Here is an 18,883-nt window from a genome sequence, read left to right as displayed (position 1 = left end):
TTCTTCCCGCCCCCTGTATGACCTTTTTCGCCGGGCACTTATTTTCACTATGAAAAACCTTCGTACTTCTTCACTGAAGGATTTTATTCCAATCACAAAAAAGTAAAAGTAAAAGTTCTATAATTCACGAAATTCGATGAAATTTCCTCAACGATCTCGTAAAATTGAGAATGTAAACTAAGTTAAATCCGTCGTACTAAGAAAAAAAGATTGTGCACATTTATGTGTGCGCGTTGCTCGACGTAAAAATAGTAATAATTCCATCATGCTGAAGGAATGGAGGGAGATGCCCGTGGATCTATATATTTTAGTAAAACATTTTATTATAGCGTTTATATGTTGTGTTACGACCACTCACTATATCACAGTGAGCCGTAAGTTGTGAGACGAACCTGGAAACTGATTGCGACAGAAATTAAAACAATACAACGAATTAAGAATACTGCAAGATGCATTTTCTTTGCATTTTTTCAAAAAAATAGATCAAGATTTATCAAAATCTAATTATACAATGCTAAAGCCGTTTTGAGAAAGGAATGTTTGACATTGGTTTGTATCAAAGATAAGATCGGACACCTGGCTTCTTTTAGTTGTTCTTTTTTACATCCTTGAGCCCAGTTGTGAATTTTCCACCATTGCGTGTTACGTAAAAACAGTGTTGCCATTTGTATGGAAGACGGTACACTATATCACAAAAAAATATTCCGAATTATTATTTATTTTTTAATTGTATTGATTAGGTGAATTATAGTGTATTTTTCTTCTTGGCATTACGTCCTCACTGGGACAGAGCCTGCTTCTCAGCTTAGTGTTCAATTAGCACTTCCACCAGTTATTAACTGAGAGCTTTTATTGCCAAAGTGGCCATTTTCGCATACGTATGGCAGGTGAGATAATATTTTATGCCCAGGGAAAGGAAATTTCCATTGCGAAAAGATCCTGGACCGACCGGGAATCGAACCCAGACACCTTCAACATGACTTTGCTGTGTAGCCGCGGACACTAAAATTTGTTTCTTTTATCAATTTGTTTTTCAATTCGAATAATTTCAATCGATTCAGTTTTTCATATATTTACTTTAGACATATTTATAGGGCCTTCCTTAGCCAAGCGGTTAGCGGTTTCTTGACTTTCCTGAGCATAGAGTATCATCTTATCTGCCACACGATATACGAATGCGAAAATGGCAACTTTGGCATAGAAAGCTCATAATTAATAACTCTGGAAGTGTTCAGTGAGCACTAAGCTGAGAAGTAGGCTCTATCCTAGTGAGGACGTAATGCCAAAAAGAAGAAGAAAAAGGCATATCTATCAGTCGCAATAGTTCTGTCACTTCGCCTTGTGCCGTCTTATCCTGGAAATGTTACTATTACTTGTAGTTTTGCAGCATACAGTTTCAAATTTTTTATTCATTCCGATCTGATATCGTTTCACTTTTTTGTTAGGTTTAGATCAGTCGGCTACGAACTTTTATGCATAACCGCAAAAAAATAACGACCCAATATAGTAATCCGGCAACACGGGCAAAACCAAAACAAACGCATCCGATGGTAACTTTCCACACGCAGCTACACACTCGCAGACATCAAATTCAACCAATCTGCGATAGGATCACAAACTGGATTCAATTTTATTCCCAGTTGTCCTATCTTTATCTTAGGTTTGTATCAGCATCATTCACTGCAATAGGCAAATATAATGCCCCACCATCATAGATGTCGCTGGGGAAGAATGAGAAAAATGTCACGGAAAATGTTTGTTTACATCCAAAATTCAATTTTTCTACCCAAAAATTAGGTCGTAATCAATTAATTATTGAACTATTTTCCATTGGCATACTCATTTTAATCCTTTATTCTTGCGACACGCGTGATTTCACAACAAATTTAACCACTAACAAAGAATCCGGAAGTTTATAACTTATATTGCCAAACAGCAATTTTCAAATTTTCTTCCACTAAACGAACATGAACACCGACCGGATCTGTACATTTTCGAAAGAAAAAAAGTTTAAGGTACCCCGGGGCAAGTGAGAATCCGGGGTAAGTGGGGCGTTTCGTCATAGCTCAACTAGGAAAAGTTTTTCATGGGGGTATTCTTCTAGAAAGTTGAAGATACAATGACAAGGAATGTATTTAGTACTAAACATATTGTTATTTTTATAACCATGTACCAGTTGTCAATTCAGCGCCATTTTCAACTTGCATGACAAATTCTGACACGTTTCACGTCTTGCATTGACTTGCAAAAAATTAATGTGTTTTAAATCGAATTTCCATCAGTAAGCTATAATTTTTAGTATTATTACAAGCTGCTAACTATAAACCAGTATTTTGTTTTCATTTCATATGCAATTTTCGATGGTCTATCTTACCCCAAAATATATTTGTACCTGGGGTAAGTGGGACCTATCAAAACAAAAACCAGAATCAAAACTTTTCGTTTTTTGATTTTTATCAAAAAAGATCAACCTCAAATTACGTAATTGCATAAGAGGGAGAAAAAAAGTGTTATTATTCTTTATTTATTAATTATTTTTTTATTTTTGAAAAACGACTTCAAAATTGAAGAAACACACAGCTGAAATTTGAAATGCATCATGAGAACGATTACTTTTCTATGTTATTTGAACTTTATTTGTTATTTCTACCAAATTAAGTAGTGATAGAGAACAATTCCATCCCATAAGGTGGTTTTCTGCCATGCATATAAATAATAACAAAACATATTTATAATTTCGTCAATTATTGAATGTTTATGTGCTACATTTTAATTAACAACTTATAAATGATATATTTTGAACATGTTTAATTCCTCTTTACGCTTTTATTGAGGAATTTTCAGTTAATATTAAATGTGAGGTGACATACTATTAAATAAAGGGTTTCTTCCTAAAGCGTAACGTATTTTATGGTTGATCCCTTATGTACATCCAATATGTACTTAAAATTAAAAATCTATGACTTATCAATCCTATTATTGTAATGGTTGACTTACTGATGTGGATTGACGCATGAAACTGGATGTGTCCCACTTGCCCCGCTTAGCGAGGAAACTGCGTCCATTAGCTCATTCTAAAACTTTCTTCCAAGGTTTTCACAATTTAGAAATTATTCGATTAGTTTCATGCACACACCAGCAAATATGTTGCCAAAACGTGATTGTGTTGTTGGATTTGAAAAATATTGACATTTGAAAATTTTATTGAACAATTTGTTTGAACTATCGTTTTTTTTCGTTCCCACTTGCCCCGCGGTACCTTATTACGTTTTTCAGTGATCTCTTTTCGTCTACAAAATAACTATTCCGAGAGAAAGTGTAAATTGTGTGCTACTTCCTATGCTGTACACGGTGCATTTCAATCCAACCTCTTTTATGACGGTTCTTCTACTAGCCACCAGACGTCGAAGTAATCGTTTAGCTTTGAAAATATCAGCCTACACTCTTAAAAATAATGAAAATTACTCTGGAATTACGGGTTATGACTGAATGATACATGATGTAAGTGATGGAACGACACAAAAACGTGTCCTTGAAGATGTATTGAACAAAAAATGTAATTTTACATGTTAAAGGACACGAAAACGATGGAACTGTGATCGTCATTTCCCGAATCAGACACTAACGTATTTGAAATTGGACACCAATTTACGTCATTCGGCTCGCTTCTTTTATGTGCATCCCAAAAGACGTAAATCACATTATTTTTTGGTACTGTGTATACTGGGAAAATTGTAGTTCTCACTGATCAATGCGATGAATTAATACGATGAATACTAGCACATCACCCTACAAAAATCTCAAGTAGAACACCCATAAGCATTATTGAGACTATTGGTAAAGGCGTAAACAATCTGTACGAAGATCAATTTGAAATGTATATGTATATTTATTTTGTCTTTAAAATTTACCTGCATATCGTTGAACCTTTTCTTATTATGTTTCAGAAGGAAAAAAACAAAATTGTCACAGACAAAGCAAACGGTGGATTTAACGAGACCAAACAACAATGCAGCTACCCACTTTCGAACTAACTTCCGAGTTCTCTCGTGCTCATGCTTTTCCGCTTCTTATACTGATAGGGATGATCAATTCTCTCCGTAATATGGAGGACTCGATCATCATGTAGGGATAATATGTCGTTCTGTCATTATTATTGTTATTATTATTATTATTATTATATATGTTATCAAGACTATCTGTCGGTGGTTGGTGGCTTTTTTTCGAATATTACCAGTTTGAATGCATTAACATTTATTAAAAAGAGCATCTGATGAAACGATATAGTGATTTAAAAACTAAATAACTTTATCTTATTTCTTACGTTTCCACTGCTAGAGAGCTTTCTTTGCCAAATGGATTACCTGCTATGCTCATGTTCCCAGGTGATCAACAGATGTTTTCTCGTTTTATTTTGTGTGCAGAAAGGCATCCAATTGCGAATTTCTCATAAATGATTTTTTGAGAAATTATTCACCGATTTCACCATACAAATATTTTACGCGTTTCCTTTCAACGATTTTTCATGCATATACACTATACTAGCATGTGCGTTACTATGTGGTGAGTAGCGAATCAGGTGATGCATGTACCATGTGCATGAAAATGTAAACCTCTGATGAGCCTCTGTACGCCCCATCAATCCTTTTGTTCTTTTGACTTTTACTGTGCGCCGTGTGTTGGTGCTGTCTCGCTCTCTCTCACGGGCAACTTGAAAACAGGGCGCACAGTAAAAGTCAAACGTTTTATAGCATGCATAGGCTCATAACACTCGCATGTTTTGTTTCGATTGCATGCACACTTTTCATTATCAATCCTATACACGGAGAATACGGAAAACTCATAAAACCGAGTATTTTTCAACTTAATTTTGAGTTATTTTTCTCTACCTGTTCCATTCGCTCCTTCTATTAGGCATATCACGGAAAAATTCTCTCTTTTTCGCTCTTCAACAAAACTTGAAAACAATGGTGCGTACCTGTCAACTGGCACCGTTGTTTTCAGATTTCCCAAAGGAGAAAAAGAGAGCGATTATCTGATGACGTCACCGTGCAATGGGCAATTGTTTTCAGAGAGCGTAGAGCAAAACAACACCAAAAACAGAGCCTTAATGCGTTACCTCAAATTTGAATAAGTGGCATTGTTCTGAAAGTTGAGTTATTTGAAAAATTGACATGGCATCCCTGTGGCTTGTAGTAGAAGCCTGGGTACGCTTACCGTCCATGTTTTGTGAGTGTGTTCTTGAAGCCAGCTACTCTCTGCGTGGCGCTAGTGCTGTGTAAACAAAATGTAGGCTTTGCCCTCATGAAATCCCACGCGGTAGCGACAAATGTCGTACGAGTGAAAAATTTATAATCATTTATCATTAAGCCTAATAAAATGTGGCTAAATTATCTTGCGACTTCAGAAACTGGTTAAAATTATACGTACTTGACACTAGAATAATTGGTGAAATATAAATGTCGAATTCGAAAACGAGTGTGTTGCATGCTTAAATCGGTATGTTTGGGCGAGCTGTCAAATCAGCACCTTCTTCAGCACCAAATTTTTGGCTTCACTCCAGTTGTTCGTGGATGACAGCCGTTTCAGTCCTGTGTACTAGACATCCTGTTGGTTGAAAATAGGTAACGTGCATGGCACATGTCTATGCACGAAAAGTCGCTATAAGGTAACGCGGAAAATATTTGTATGTTGAAATGCATCTAACGAATTATTTCTCAAAATTGGGTACTATTTGCGAAAAAATATTTGGTACCGGTTGTGCATAATGATGACGGCTATCACGCCAGCCAATTTTTTTCCCGAATAAAGCTTCCATTCAGAATTTATTTGAAGTTAGATGCCTTTCCCCATACAAAATTAAATGAGAAAACTTCTGCTGATCAACTGCTGATTAAGCAGGTTATCCATTGAAAAGCATTATCGTTTTCGCCTGGCTTGACCCGTGTTTTCAACCTGTGACGTTCGTGCTGGCCCGTGTAAGAGATGATAGATTGGCGAGCTTTGTTCGTAGTTGACAGCCGTATACCCACCCTGACAGAAAGTCCTTATCGATTTGAATCTACCAATAGCGTCGAAAATTTTACTCGGCGTGGCATAGGAAATGAAATTTCATATGCTTATATTAAATTTATCACAATAGTTAAATAAACTGTGTTCTGTATTTGTTGACAGACTTTTGATGGACTACATTATGGACATATTATTTTTAATTTATATTATTTTCTCAATGATCTGCTGATTTTATAGCAGAATTGTATGCTTTATTCTGTTTTAATTTTTAGAAACATTTGAAAATTGATTTCCTATACCTTCTCATGTGAAAAAAAAAAACAAAGCTCCATGGATCATCTGTGGTGATTATCACAGTAACCTTATTACCGACATGTCTGTTCATGCAAGTTTCTTTATTTTTCATGGCAAGAAATTCCCTTTTCAATCACTAGCTCCATCTGTTCGATGATTTATTTACACAGCTTACTTTACTTGTATCAGGTATCAGAAGGCCGGCTCCAAAGGCACGTTCCCCACCAGTTGGGAGATTTGTGCACTTTACTTGTATGCGTTTGCAGTAAAGTTTTAACTCATTGATATCTTTTACGCTTTTCCCGGTAATAGCACATCATGGTGAAGTTCTCTCTTTTTTGCTGTTCAATAAAATATGAAACAACGGTGCCACTATCTGTCAAATTTGACAGGTACTGACACCAAGAGAACGAGAGTGTCAAACTTTGAACTAAATTGATACTCATGTGAAAGTCCTTATCATCCTGAGAAACATTGTCCAAGACAGCATCCTTCTATGTGTTCATAATCTCGAGATATTCCATAATTAGCCCTTAACGGAAGTTTATACCGACGCCAGCGCCACGCTGTGGTCAAATTCTGAACTAAATTGATACCCATGTGAAAGTCCTTATCATCCTGAGAAACTTTGTCCAAGACAGCATCCTTCTTTGTGTTCACAATCTCGAGATATTCCATAATTAGCCCTTACCGGAAGTTTATACGTTTATACCGACGCCAGCGCCACGCTGTGGTCAAATTCTGAACTAAATTGATACCCATGTGAAAGTCCTTATCATCCTGAGAAACTTTGCCCAAGACAGCATCCTTCTAAGTATTCACAATCTCGAGATATTCCATAATTAGCCCTTAACGGAAGTTTATACCGACGCCAGCGCCACGCTGTGGTCAAATTCTGAACTAAATTGATACCTATGTGAAATTCCTTATCATCCTGAGCAACTTTTCCGAAGACAGCATCCTTCTATGTGTTCACAATCTCGAGATATTCCATAATTAGCCCTTAACGGAAGTTTATACCGACGCCAGCGCCACGCTGTGGTCAAATTCTGAACTAAATTGATACCCATGTGAAAGTCCTTATCATCCTGAGAAACTTTGCCCAAGACAGCATCCTTCTAAGTATTCACAATCTCGAGATATTCCATAATTAGCCCTTAACGGAAGTTTATACCGACGCCAGCGCCACGCTGTGGTCAAATTCTGAACTAAATTGATACCTATGTGAAATTCCTTATCATCCTGAGCAACTTTTCCGAAGACAGCATCCTTCTATGTGTTCACAATCTCGAGATATTCCATAATTAGCCCTTAACGGAAGTTTATACCGACGCCAGCGCCACGCTGTGGTCAAATTCTGAACTAAATTGATACCCATGTGAAAGTCCTTATCATCCTGAGAAACTTTGCCCAAGACAGCATCCTTCTAAGTATTCACAATCTCGAGGTATTCCATAATTAGCCCTTAACGGAAGTTTATACCGACGCCAGCGCCACGCTGTGGTCAAATTCTGAACTAAATTGATACCCATGTGAAAGTCCTTATCATCCTGAGCAACTTTGCCCAAGACAGCATCCTTCTATGTGTTCCAAACCTCGAAATATCGCATAATTAGCTCTTACCGGAAGTTTATACCGACGCCAGCGCCACGCTGTGGTCAAATTCTGAACTAAATTGATACCCATGTGAAAGTCCTTATCATCCTGAGAAACTTTGTCCAAGACATGATCCTTCTAAGTATTCACAATCTCGAGATATTCCATAATTAGCCCTTAACGGAAGTTTATACCGACGCCAGCGCCACGCTGTGGTCAAATTCTGAACTAAATTGATACCCATGTGAAAGTCCTTATCATCCTGAGAAACTTTGCCCAAGACAGCATCCTTCTAAGTATTCACAATCTCGAGATATTCCATAATTAGCCCTTAACGGAAGTTTATACCGACGCCAGCGCCACGCTGTGGTCAAATTCTGAACTAAATTGATACCCATGTGAAAGTCCTTATCATCCTGAGCAACTTTTCCGAAGACAGCATCCTTCTATGTGTTCACAATCTCGAGATATTCCATAATTAGCCCTTAACGGAAGTTTATACCGACGCCAGCGCCACGCTGTGGTCAAATTCTGAACTAAATTGATACCCATGTGAAAGTCCTTATCATCCTGAGCAACTTTTCCGAAGACAGCATCCTTCTATGTGTTCACAATCTCGAGATATTCCATAATTAGCCCTTAACGGAAGTTTATACCGACGCCAGCGCCACGCTGTGGTCAAATTCTGAACTAAATTGATACCCATGTGAAAGTCCTTATCATCCTGAGCAACTTTTCCGAAGACAGCATCCTTCTATGTGTTCACAATCTTGAGATATTCCATAATTAGCCCTTAACGGAAGTTTATACCGACGCCAGCGCCACGCTGTGGTCAAATTCTGAACTAAATTGATACCCATGTGAAAGTCCTTATCATCCTGAGAAACTTTGTCCAAGACATGATCCTTCTAAGTATTCACAATCTCGAGATATTCCATAATTAGCCCTTAACGGAAGTTTATACCGACGCCAGCGCCACGCTGTGGTCAAATTCTGAACTAAATTGATACCCATGTGAAAGTCCTTATCATCCTGAGAAACTTTGCCCAAGACAGCATCCTTCTAAGTATTCACAATCTCGAGATATTCCATAATTAGCCCTTAACGGAAGTTTACACCGACGCCAGCGCCACGCTGTGGTCAAATTCTGAACTAAATTGATACCCATGTGAAAGTCCTTATCATCCTGAGCAACTTTGCCCAAGACAGCATCCTTCTATGTGTTCACAATCTCGAGATATTCCATAATTAGCCCTTACCGGAAGTTGATACGTTTATACCGACGCCAGCGCCACGCTGTGGTCAAATTCTGAACTAAATTGATACCCATGTGAAAGTCCTTATCATCCTGAGAAACTTTGTCCAAGACATCATCCTTCTAAGTATTCACAATCTCGAGATATTCCATAATTAGCCCTTAACGGAAGTTTATACCGACGCCAGCGCCACGCTGCGGTCAAATTCTGAACTAAATTGATACCCATGTGAAAGTCCTTATCATCCTGAGCAACTTTGCCGAAGACAGCATCCTTCTATGTGTTCACAATCTCGAGATATTCCATAATTAGCCCTTACCGGAAGTTTATATCGACGCCAGCGCCACGCTGTGGTCAAATTCTGAACTAAATTGTAACCCATGCGGAAGTTATTGGTCCCCAAAGCAAGTTTGCTGATGACAGTTTGTTCCCATATGGTCTGTATCTCAAGCAATTTGATGATGAATGCAGTTTTCTGGACTGAGTGTACTGGAATTCCACGTGGCCAACATGGTCACTTTCCTAGCCGATTCCCGGTGGCCACTGGAACCAGAACCAGTATTCCAGGTAGTGATCAGAATCTTGAGGAGTATATCTTTCGAATGCGGCATAAATTTCATTATTCGGTTGATATTTCGTTGATTTATAGGGTTATACATTTCTGGGTCATAATGACCCCAGTATCTTATTAAGTTGTTTTTTTGTGGCGCCATCTTAGAATCACCTTAAGAAAAACTTTTTTTGGCCTTGCGCTTCGTTTCCACAAAATATTAAAAGTCAGGAAATTTCAGAAAGATCCGTTCGATAATAACAGAGATATTGCAGGTTGAAATCCGATTTTGGGTCATTATGACCCCAGTATCAAACTAGCGCCACGCAGCGGTCGAGTTCTGAACTAAATTGTATCTCATGTGGAAGTCCTTATCCTCCTGAGCAACTTTGCCGAAGACTGCATCCTTCTATGTGCTCGCAATCTCGAGTTATCGCATAATTAGCACCTACCGGAAGTTCATATCGACGCTAGCGCCACGCAGTGGTCGAGTTCTGAACTAAATTGTTCTCATGAGGAAGTGCTTATCCTCCTGAGCAACTTTGCCGAAGACAGCATCCTTCTATGTGCTCGCAATCTCGAGTTATCGCATAATTAGCACCTACCGGAAGTTCATATCGACGCTAGCGCCACGCGGTGGTCGAGTTCTGAACTTAATTGTATCTCATGAGGAAGTGCTTATCCTCCTGAGCAACTTTGCCGAAGACAGTATCCTTCTATGTAATCGCAATCTCGAATTATCGCATAATTAGCTCCTACCGGAAGTTCATTTCGACGCTAGCGCCACGCAGCGGTCGAGTTCTGAACTAAATTGTATCTCATGAGGAAGTGCTTATCCTCCTGAGCAACTTTGCCGAAGACTGCATCCTTCTATGTGCTCGCAATCTCGAGTTATCGCATAATTAGCACCTACCGGAAGTTCATATCGATGCTAGCGCCACGCGGTGGTCGAGTTCTGAACTAAATTGTATCTCATGAGGAAGTGCTTATCCTCCTGAGCAACTTTGCCGAAGACTGCATCCTTCTATGTGCTCGCAATCTCGAGTTATCGCATAATTAGCACCTACCGGAAGTTCATTTCGACGCTAGCGCCACGCAGCGGTCGAGTTCTGAACTAAATTGTATCTCATGAGGAAGTGCTTATCCTCCTGAGCAACTTTGCCGAAGATCGCATCCTTCTATGTGCTCGCAATCTCGAGTTATCGCATAATTAGCACCTACCGGAAGTTCATATCGACGCTAGCGCCACGCGGCGGTCGAGTTCTGAACTAAATTGTATCTCATGAGGAAGTGCTTATCCTCCTGAGCAACTTTGCCGAAGACAGCATCCTTCTATGTGCTCGCAATCTCGAGTTATCGCATAATTAGCCTCTACAGGAAGTTCATATCGACGCTAGCGCCACGCAGTGGTCGAGTTCTGAACTAAATTGTATCCCATGTGGAAGTTCTTGGTCCCCGAAGCAAGTTTGCTGAAGACAGTAAATTCCTATATGGCCTGCATCTTATACAATTTGGTGATGACTGCAGATTTCTGGACTGAGTGTACTGAAATTCCACGTGGCCAACATGGTCCCCTTCGTAGCCGATTCCCGGTGGCCACTGGATCCGGAACCGGTATTACAGGTAGTGATCAGAATCTTGAGGAGTATATCTTTCGAATGCGGCATAAATTTCATTATTCGGTTGATATTTCGCTGATTTATAGGGGTATACATTTCTGGGTCATAATGACCCCAGTATCTTATTAAGTTGTTTTTCTTAACATCCGCGGAAGGTTAAGAAGATCATCAATTACTAAAGGCCACAATAAAGGTGAAAAGACTTCTTCTTGTGGACAACCTTTTGTAACGCTTACTGTTTTTGACAAACTTCCCTGCTTGGATGTGATTTTTTTGCAAGCATATTATTGATACACTTAATGATATTCATGTTAAAATTTCTTTTTCTTCATAGCATGTGTCAGTGAGGAATAGGAAGGATTTTTCTTTGCAAAATAAGTTTTCCCATAGTAAATCCCATACAAACTTTGAACGGCTGGCGCTAAAATAAAGTTTCTCCTATCTAGCTGAAATTTTGCATAGTTGTTATGGGACCTAAATGCAACCCAAAAAGTCGACTGGAGCGAGAATCTAAATTTTTCGTATAACCGTGTCCCAGGCTAGTTCCCAAGTGAAGGATAAGAATGTGAACTTTGTAACATATGATATCTTTAGATCATGATGTTTTGGAAGGTTGGTGTCTTCGGAAGAGTTGTTCAGTAGCTCAAGAGCTGACATGCGGTCATTTTAATACGGAACTTTGCCGAAGAAGCCATCTTTCTAGGTGGTCGGGCTACTGAGTGCTTTCCCGAAGACAGTACTTTGCTATCTCATAACGCATACAACATATACGAGCCAGTGGGCTTTACAAATCAAGTTTTGCATCGAGTTGCGCACAACATTTTTTGCAATTTCATAAAAGACTACGTGAGTAGGGATCCTAGCATCGGCTCCTTTGGACAAATACCGATTCTACGGTACTGTATCACTCAGTACCGGTAAAATACAGGTTCTGGAAGATTTTTTTTATGCTGAAGCTTATTCTTCGTATTTTTGAATTATAAAACTAACAAAATATGGCCTTTAAATAATAATTATTAAACCGTTCTGACTCATGAAATACTTAAACAAAAAATGTGTGGAAATTCACGTTTTGTACAGCATAGTGGACCACATTCATTTTAATCTGTTCTTTAACCATCCACAGTTGACCATTTTAGAGGAAATTTCAAAAAGTTGCAGTTGTACTGTGTAATATTTTGAGTGGTGCGGAAAATCGAAAATGAATAATTTCTTGATTATTTTCATGTTACCACCTTGCTTTTCATTCATAAAGTAGGATTTAAAAATGCAAAGCATGTTGAATATTTTGCTGCCTTACGTATTAGTTTTTGTTAATAGCAAAACTATCAGACACAGATAATCTATTTCTGGGTCAATCCGAATATTGCTCAAATGGTTGGCCATACATCGTTTAATGTCAACAAATATTTCGCTTTGGACAGACTAGTAATATACGATTTATTACAAACAATTTCTATCAATCTCAATCTTTGTACCATAATTGAATTGGTTATTCAATAATTCGTTAATCCTTATGACTACCATAGGATGTGCTGAACCATTTCTATTTAATAACTTCACCCTCAATTTTTGGAATGTTCCAAAACATGTTTCAATGCAAACAATAGCTGCTTGTGCACGTCAGGAGTTAATCTTTACAAAAAAAAAAATCATCAATATTAACCTCATTTTCCCGAGCAGCCTAGGTAGCCGCGTAGTGTCGGTAGCGATTGTTTCAATTGACTAAGAATTAGTAGTACGGACTGCCTGTTCGGGTGGTAAAAGCCCACCTCATAGGTGACCCCTAATTTATGGTGTGATGCCTAGGAATAAATAGTTCATTTCATTTATTTAGTTAACATCTACACAGATAACACTGAATCAACAATTTCACGCCACAATACTCGGTTCTTGGCCGCATCTCTCCATCCTCGGTTCTGCCCCACGCTCGCCAAATCGATACGCACTTGATCCGCCCACCTAGCTTGCTGCGCTCCACGCCTTCTTGTACCAACCGGATCCGAAGCGAACACCATCTTTGCAGGGTTGCTGTCCGGCATTCTTGAATCATGCCCTGCCCATCGTATCCTTCCAGCTTTGGCCACCTTCTGGATACTGGGATCGTCGTAGAGTTGGGCGAGCTCGTGGTTCATCCTTCGCCGCCACACACCGTTCTCCTGCACACCGCCGAAGATCGTCCTAAGCACCCGACGTTCGAAGACTCCAAGTGCTTGCAGGTCCTCCTCGAGCATCGTCCACGTTCCATGCCCGTAGAGGACTACCGGCCTTATGAGCGTTTTGTACATGGTACATTTGGTGCGGGCGTGAATCTTTTTTGTCCGCAACTTCTTCTGGAGACCATAGTAGGCCCGACTTCCACTGATGATGCGCCTCCGTATTTCACGGCTAACGTTATTGTCAGCCGTCAGCAAGGATCCAAGGTAGACGAACTCGTCGACCACCTCGAAAGTATCCCCGTCGAGCCGAGCCCTGTCGCGTTCGGCCCCTCCAGCTAGCATGTACTTTGTCTTGGCCGCATTCACCACCAGTTCAACTTTTGCTGCCTCGCGTTTCAGGCGGGTGTACTGGTCTGCCACCTTTTCAAATGTTCGGCCGACGATGTCCATATCATCCGCGAAGCAAACAAATTGACTGGATCTCGTGAAAATCGTACCCCGGCTGTTAAACCCGGCTCTCCGCATAACACCTTCTAGCGTAATATTGAACAACAGGCACGAAAGTCCATCACCTTGTCGTAGCCTTCGGTGGGATCTAAACGAACTGGAATGTTCGCCTGAAACCTTCACACAATTTTGCACACCTTCCATCGTCGCTCTTATCAGTCTCGTGAGCTTTCCGGGAAAGCTGTTCTCGTCCATAGCTCTACGCGGCCGATACTATCGTATGTCGCCTTGAAATCGACGAAAAGGTGATGCGTTGGGACCTGGTATTCACGACATTTTTGGAGGATTTACCGTACAGTAAAGATCTGGTCCGTTGTCGATCGGCCGTCAACGAAGCCGGCATGATTACTTCCCACGAACTCGTTTACTACAGGTGACAGACGACGGAAGATGATCTGGGATAATACTTTGTAGGCCGCATTTAGAATGGTGATCGCTCAAAAGTTCTCGCAATCTAATTTGTCGCCTTTCTTGTAGATGGGGCATGTTACCCATTCCTTCCACTCCTCCGGTAGATGTTCTGTTTCCCAGATTGTGCCAGCCTCTCCGGACCCATCTTTATGAGTTCAGCTTCGACACCATCCTTACCAGCAGCTATATTGTTCTTGAGCTGGTGAATGACATCCTTAACCTCCCTCATAGTGGGGGCTGGTTGGTTTCCATCTTCCGCAGTACTGACGAAGGCATTTCCTCTGTTGTCCCGTCCTTCATTACCTGTGCTCTCTGCACCATTCAGGTGCTCGTCGAAGTGCTGCTTCCACCTTTCGATCACCTCACGCTCGTCCGTCAGAATGCTCCCATCCTTATCCCTGCACATCTCGGCACGCGGCACGAAGCCGTTGCGGGATGCGTTGAGCTTCTGATAGAACCTACGCGTTTCTTGAAACCGGCACAGCTGTTCCATCTCCTCGCACTCCGTCTCCTCCATGCGGCATTTTTTCTCCCAAAAGAGGCGGGTCTGCTGTTGCAGTTTCCGTCTATAGCGTTCCACGTTCTGCCGGGCCCCTTGCTGCAGCGTGACTGCCCGCGCTGCATTCTTCTTCTCCAAAACCTCCTGGCACTCCTCGTCGAATCAATCGTTCCGTCGACTTCGTCCCACGTACCCGACGTTGCTCTCAGCTGCATTGTTGATGGCTGCTTTTACTGTTCTCCAGCAGTCCTCAAGAGGGGCTTCGTCCAGCTCACCATCTTCCGGTAATACAGCCTCGAGGTGCTGCGCGTATGCCAGTGCGACATCCGGTTGCTTGAGCCGCTCTAGGTCATACCGAAACGGCCGTCGGTACCGTGCGTTGTTAACGACGGAGAGTTTTGGGCGCAGTTTGACCATCACCAGATAGTGGTCAGAGTCGATGTTAGCGCCACGGTAGGTCCTGACGTCGATAATGTCGGAGCAGTGTTGACCATCAATCAGAACGTGGTCGATTTGCGATTCTGTCTGCTATGGTGATCTCCAGGTGTATCGGTATGGATCGGTGTTAGTCATAAGCTGTTTTCGTTCGTCAGCCGGTGGGCGCTGAACTTTCCAATCGTCGGTCTGAATTCCTCCTCCTGGCCAACCTAAGCGTTCAGATCTCCTATGATGATTTTGACGTCGTGGCTTGGGCAGCTGTCGTACTCGCGTTCGAGCTGCGCGTAAGAAGCGTCTTTATCATCATCAGTGCTTCCGGAGTGAGGGCTGTGCACGTATATTATGCTGAAGTTGAAGAACCGGCCTTTGATCCTCAACTTGCACATTCTCTCATTGATCGGCCACCACCCGATCACGCGCCTCTGCATATCACCCATCACTATAAAAGCTGTTCCCAGCTCATGTGTATTGCCGCAGCTCTGGTAGATGGTATGGTTACCTCTAAACGTTCGCACCATTGATCCCTTCCAACACACTTCCTGCAACGCCGATGCGATGCCGAATCCGCGGTCCTTCAGCACGTCGGCGAGTATGCGTGTGCTCCCGATGAAGTTGAGAGAATTACAGTTCCACGTACCGAGCTTCCAATCGCTAGTCCCTTTACGTCGCTGTGGTCTTCGCCGATTGTCCCGGTTCGTATTCTCTCGTTGATTATTTGTTGCTTGATTTTTTTAAGGCTGGCTTTCAGGGCCTGACACCAACCCACTAGATTTCCGGAGGACCATTCCCCCTAAATGTTCGGAGGACCATAGTGCACAGTTTAGCTTAGAGTCCTTCCCTGGCACTCGGACGATGATCAGCCGCCCCTGACATGGGGAGCAGACGCTGTTGTGAGCCGCTCCTAATATGGAGTACAGACGCTCAAGGTTTGCAGAAGCAAAAGCAAAAGCAAACCCCCCCCCCCCTTCCCTGTCAGCATACGACCAAAGTTCCCACCGGGGGTTGGTTACCCAACCTTCCCTAAGGTTACTGGTACCCCGGCCAGTACCGCGAGGAGGTAGGGATAGGAGTTGCTGGGCAAGAGGCTAAGGACCGCACAGAGGGGTCTATTTTATTCCTTCAGGTACGCGAGGTAACAATGGTACGCCATGCCCAGCAATTTACCAACCGCGATATTCATTAAGGAAACTCGGAAAAGATTCTTAGCAACTTTCTACAAAATATTAAGAGAAAGCGCCGCTGTAATGCTAGCAAGAATCCTTAAAAATCATATAAGGAATCACAGGGAAATTGAAGAGATTTTTCTGGAAGAACTCATGCAAGAAAAAAAAATATGAGAAGAAAAACTGTTGGAGGAATTCCTAGACGAATCTTTTCATGATTACTTGTAGGAATTCTAAATAATGTTAATAAATGTAACGTTGTGGAGAAATTTTATGATTATGTTTTCCAAATCTTGTCTCTTGTGAACTTATACACATGGTTGTGCTGTTTTTCACCGAATGTCGGTTCACTGAATGTCATTTCTCCGAACGCCAGTTCCACGAATACCCCGCTTCTCCCCAATAATCCAATTCCCCGAAATGATTTAGCACTCATAACTCTTACATATTTCAAGGTAGTGAATGCCCCTTTCTTCATTTGATTGGCGGTTCTTTCGAATTGTACCGTTCGCAGGCAGTACGTATTTAGTCGCAGGGATTGAATATTGAGCCAATTGAGAGTATCTCTCACTTTTTGCTCTCTGCAACAATCATGATCCTCAGTCTGAGAATCTGTTTATCATCTTTTGCTTCAGCTTTGATTAAATTAGGGGGATATTAGTGCTCAATGAAACCCTTCTAAAAAACTCCAAACCAGGCAGTTCTGCTATTGGATGTTTTTAGGATTGTTTATCACATCTGTAGAAAAAAAACCTACTCCTGGTAAACAAGCGAGTTAAATAACTTTGTGGCTCTCGTTCGCTGCTGCTATTTATCAAGCTTGTTACAATCTGCGAATCATTGCTGACCATGGTACATATGATGAGAATGAATTATGCAATGTCTATTAGTCGAGATTGACCGAATTTCGACAAACCTGTTTTATACGAAAGTGTGTTTTTCTCAGAGCGTCGTTTCCTCGACTCTTATGTCCCATTTTGCTGAATTTCATTTTACCGAATGGCCCATATCCTATACCATTTCGATGAAATTTCCATTTTAGGTGAACACTGTTGCTAGTTTTCAAAACGATTGTGTCTGTAGCACTCAAAGGATTGCGATACTTCCTCTAACTCTTCTAAGTTGAAATTGAACAAACTGATTTGTAAAATAAAATTTTCCAAACCATTTCCTATCGCCAAAAGGTCTGAATTTCCCCTAAATTTTCTCGAAAGGTGCCATAATTTGAATAACATGCTCGCATACATCCTTCCTCTAGGTATGTGCAGATTGACGGACGGCACTAGCTGCAGCATATGGTAATGTGGAAACATCGAGCGTGACACAAGACAAAAGCAGCAAAACACGAACAACACGATTATTATTGGCGGTAAAATATCAAAGCTTGTGTAACAATATTTATGTTACATTAATTCCAACAACGCCACAGGGAAGCTCAACACAGCGTACAGTAGGGTGGCCCATGATGATCGAATTACGAAAACTTTAAGTTACACTCTCCCAGAATCTGTTGATTTGGACCGCCGGAAGCTACTGTGCAAGTCTGGCCGGAATTCCTCAACTCTAAGGGGAGCTTATCTAACTTGCAATGTGTATGGAGAAAATCAATCGAATATATGCAAAAAACACTCCTTTAACCAAAAATGCAGTTGGACCCGTTTTTTGCATATATTCGATCGATTTTCTTCATACTTTAGAGCTGACGTTTACCACTTAAATTTTACAGTAGAGAAACAAAAAAGTAGATTGGAGTACCTTGAACCTTTTAATTCCTCCCTAATTGTTAATCTTTGACAGAAACGCGTATTTCGACTACCACTTGCAGTCAAGTTTCACATTAGCTTCTGAGAGTCCAAATGAACAAAGTTGAATTAAGTTTTATACTTGAGATTTCCAAAGTTTGATTTTTCTCATGCAAAAATGGGCCACCTTACCGTACAGCCCACTAGAATATGCTTTCTGGACACAAAACACAGTGAAAAGCACATATACGCAGGGTGTTGGCCTCTTTCATCGAACGGAGGCGCCAAAATCATTTACCTTCCACGACTGACTGGAGGGAGTCGAAATCGATCACTCTCCTGGCTTATTGGTGGTGTCGGTTGATGAAAAAATAATGACTTTAAATGGGGGGAGGGCGGTTGGAACGGAAAAAAAGACATATGGAAAGTAAGCATTAGTGTGTTGAAAAGGACATTACGCTTGCAAGGTTGACAGGAACGACACGGTGGAGCGATCCGATGGCAAACACTGGCCGAATGCTTCCAACAGCAGCGGTTCCTCGGCTATCGCTTCCTGGTAGTCCTGGAAAGAGACCTGTAAGAGAGAATTTATTTATAACATATGAATGGTAGGCATGGGAAGCATTCCTGATAAATT

At 41.1% G+C, this 18,883-nt stretch overlaps 1 protein-coding gene across 1 annotated transcript in view; it reads right to left on the bottom strand.

Annotated features, from left to right (window-relative positions):
• LOC5569922 (EF-hand calcium-binding domain-containing protein 1) overlaps positions 1-18,883 on the bottom strand; it is a 106,733-nt gene that overhangs the window by 25,120 nt on the left and 62,730 nt on the right. Inside the window, exon 4 of the mRNA XM_001658771.2 lies at positions 18,705-18,820. Coding sequence (XP_001658821.2) covers positions 18,705-18,820 — 116 coding nt within the window. The remainder of the gene's footprint in view (positions 1-18,704; positions 18,821-18,883) is intronic.

This window comes from Aedes aegypti, chromosome 1 (genome assembly GCF_002204515.2).
Source record: "Aedes aegypti strain LVP_AGWG chromosome 1, AaegL5.0 Primary Assembly, whole genome shotgun sequence".
Taxonomy (NCBI): domain Eukaryota; kingdom Metazoa; phylum Arthropoda; class Insecta; order Diptera; family Culicidae; genus Aedes; species Aedes aegypti.
The sequence above is the reverse complement of the archived record's forward strand: the minus strand, read 5'-3'. Positions and strand labels throughout refer to the sequence as shown.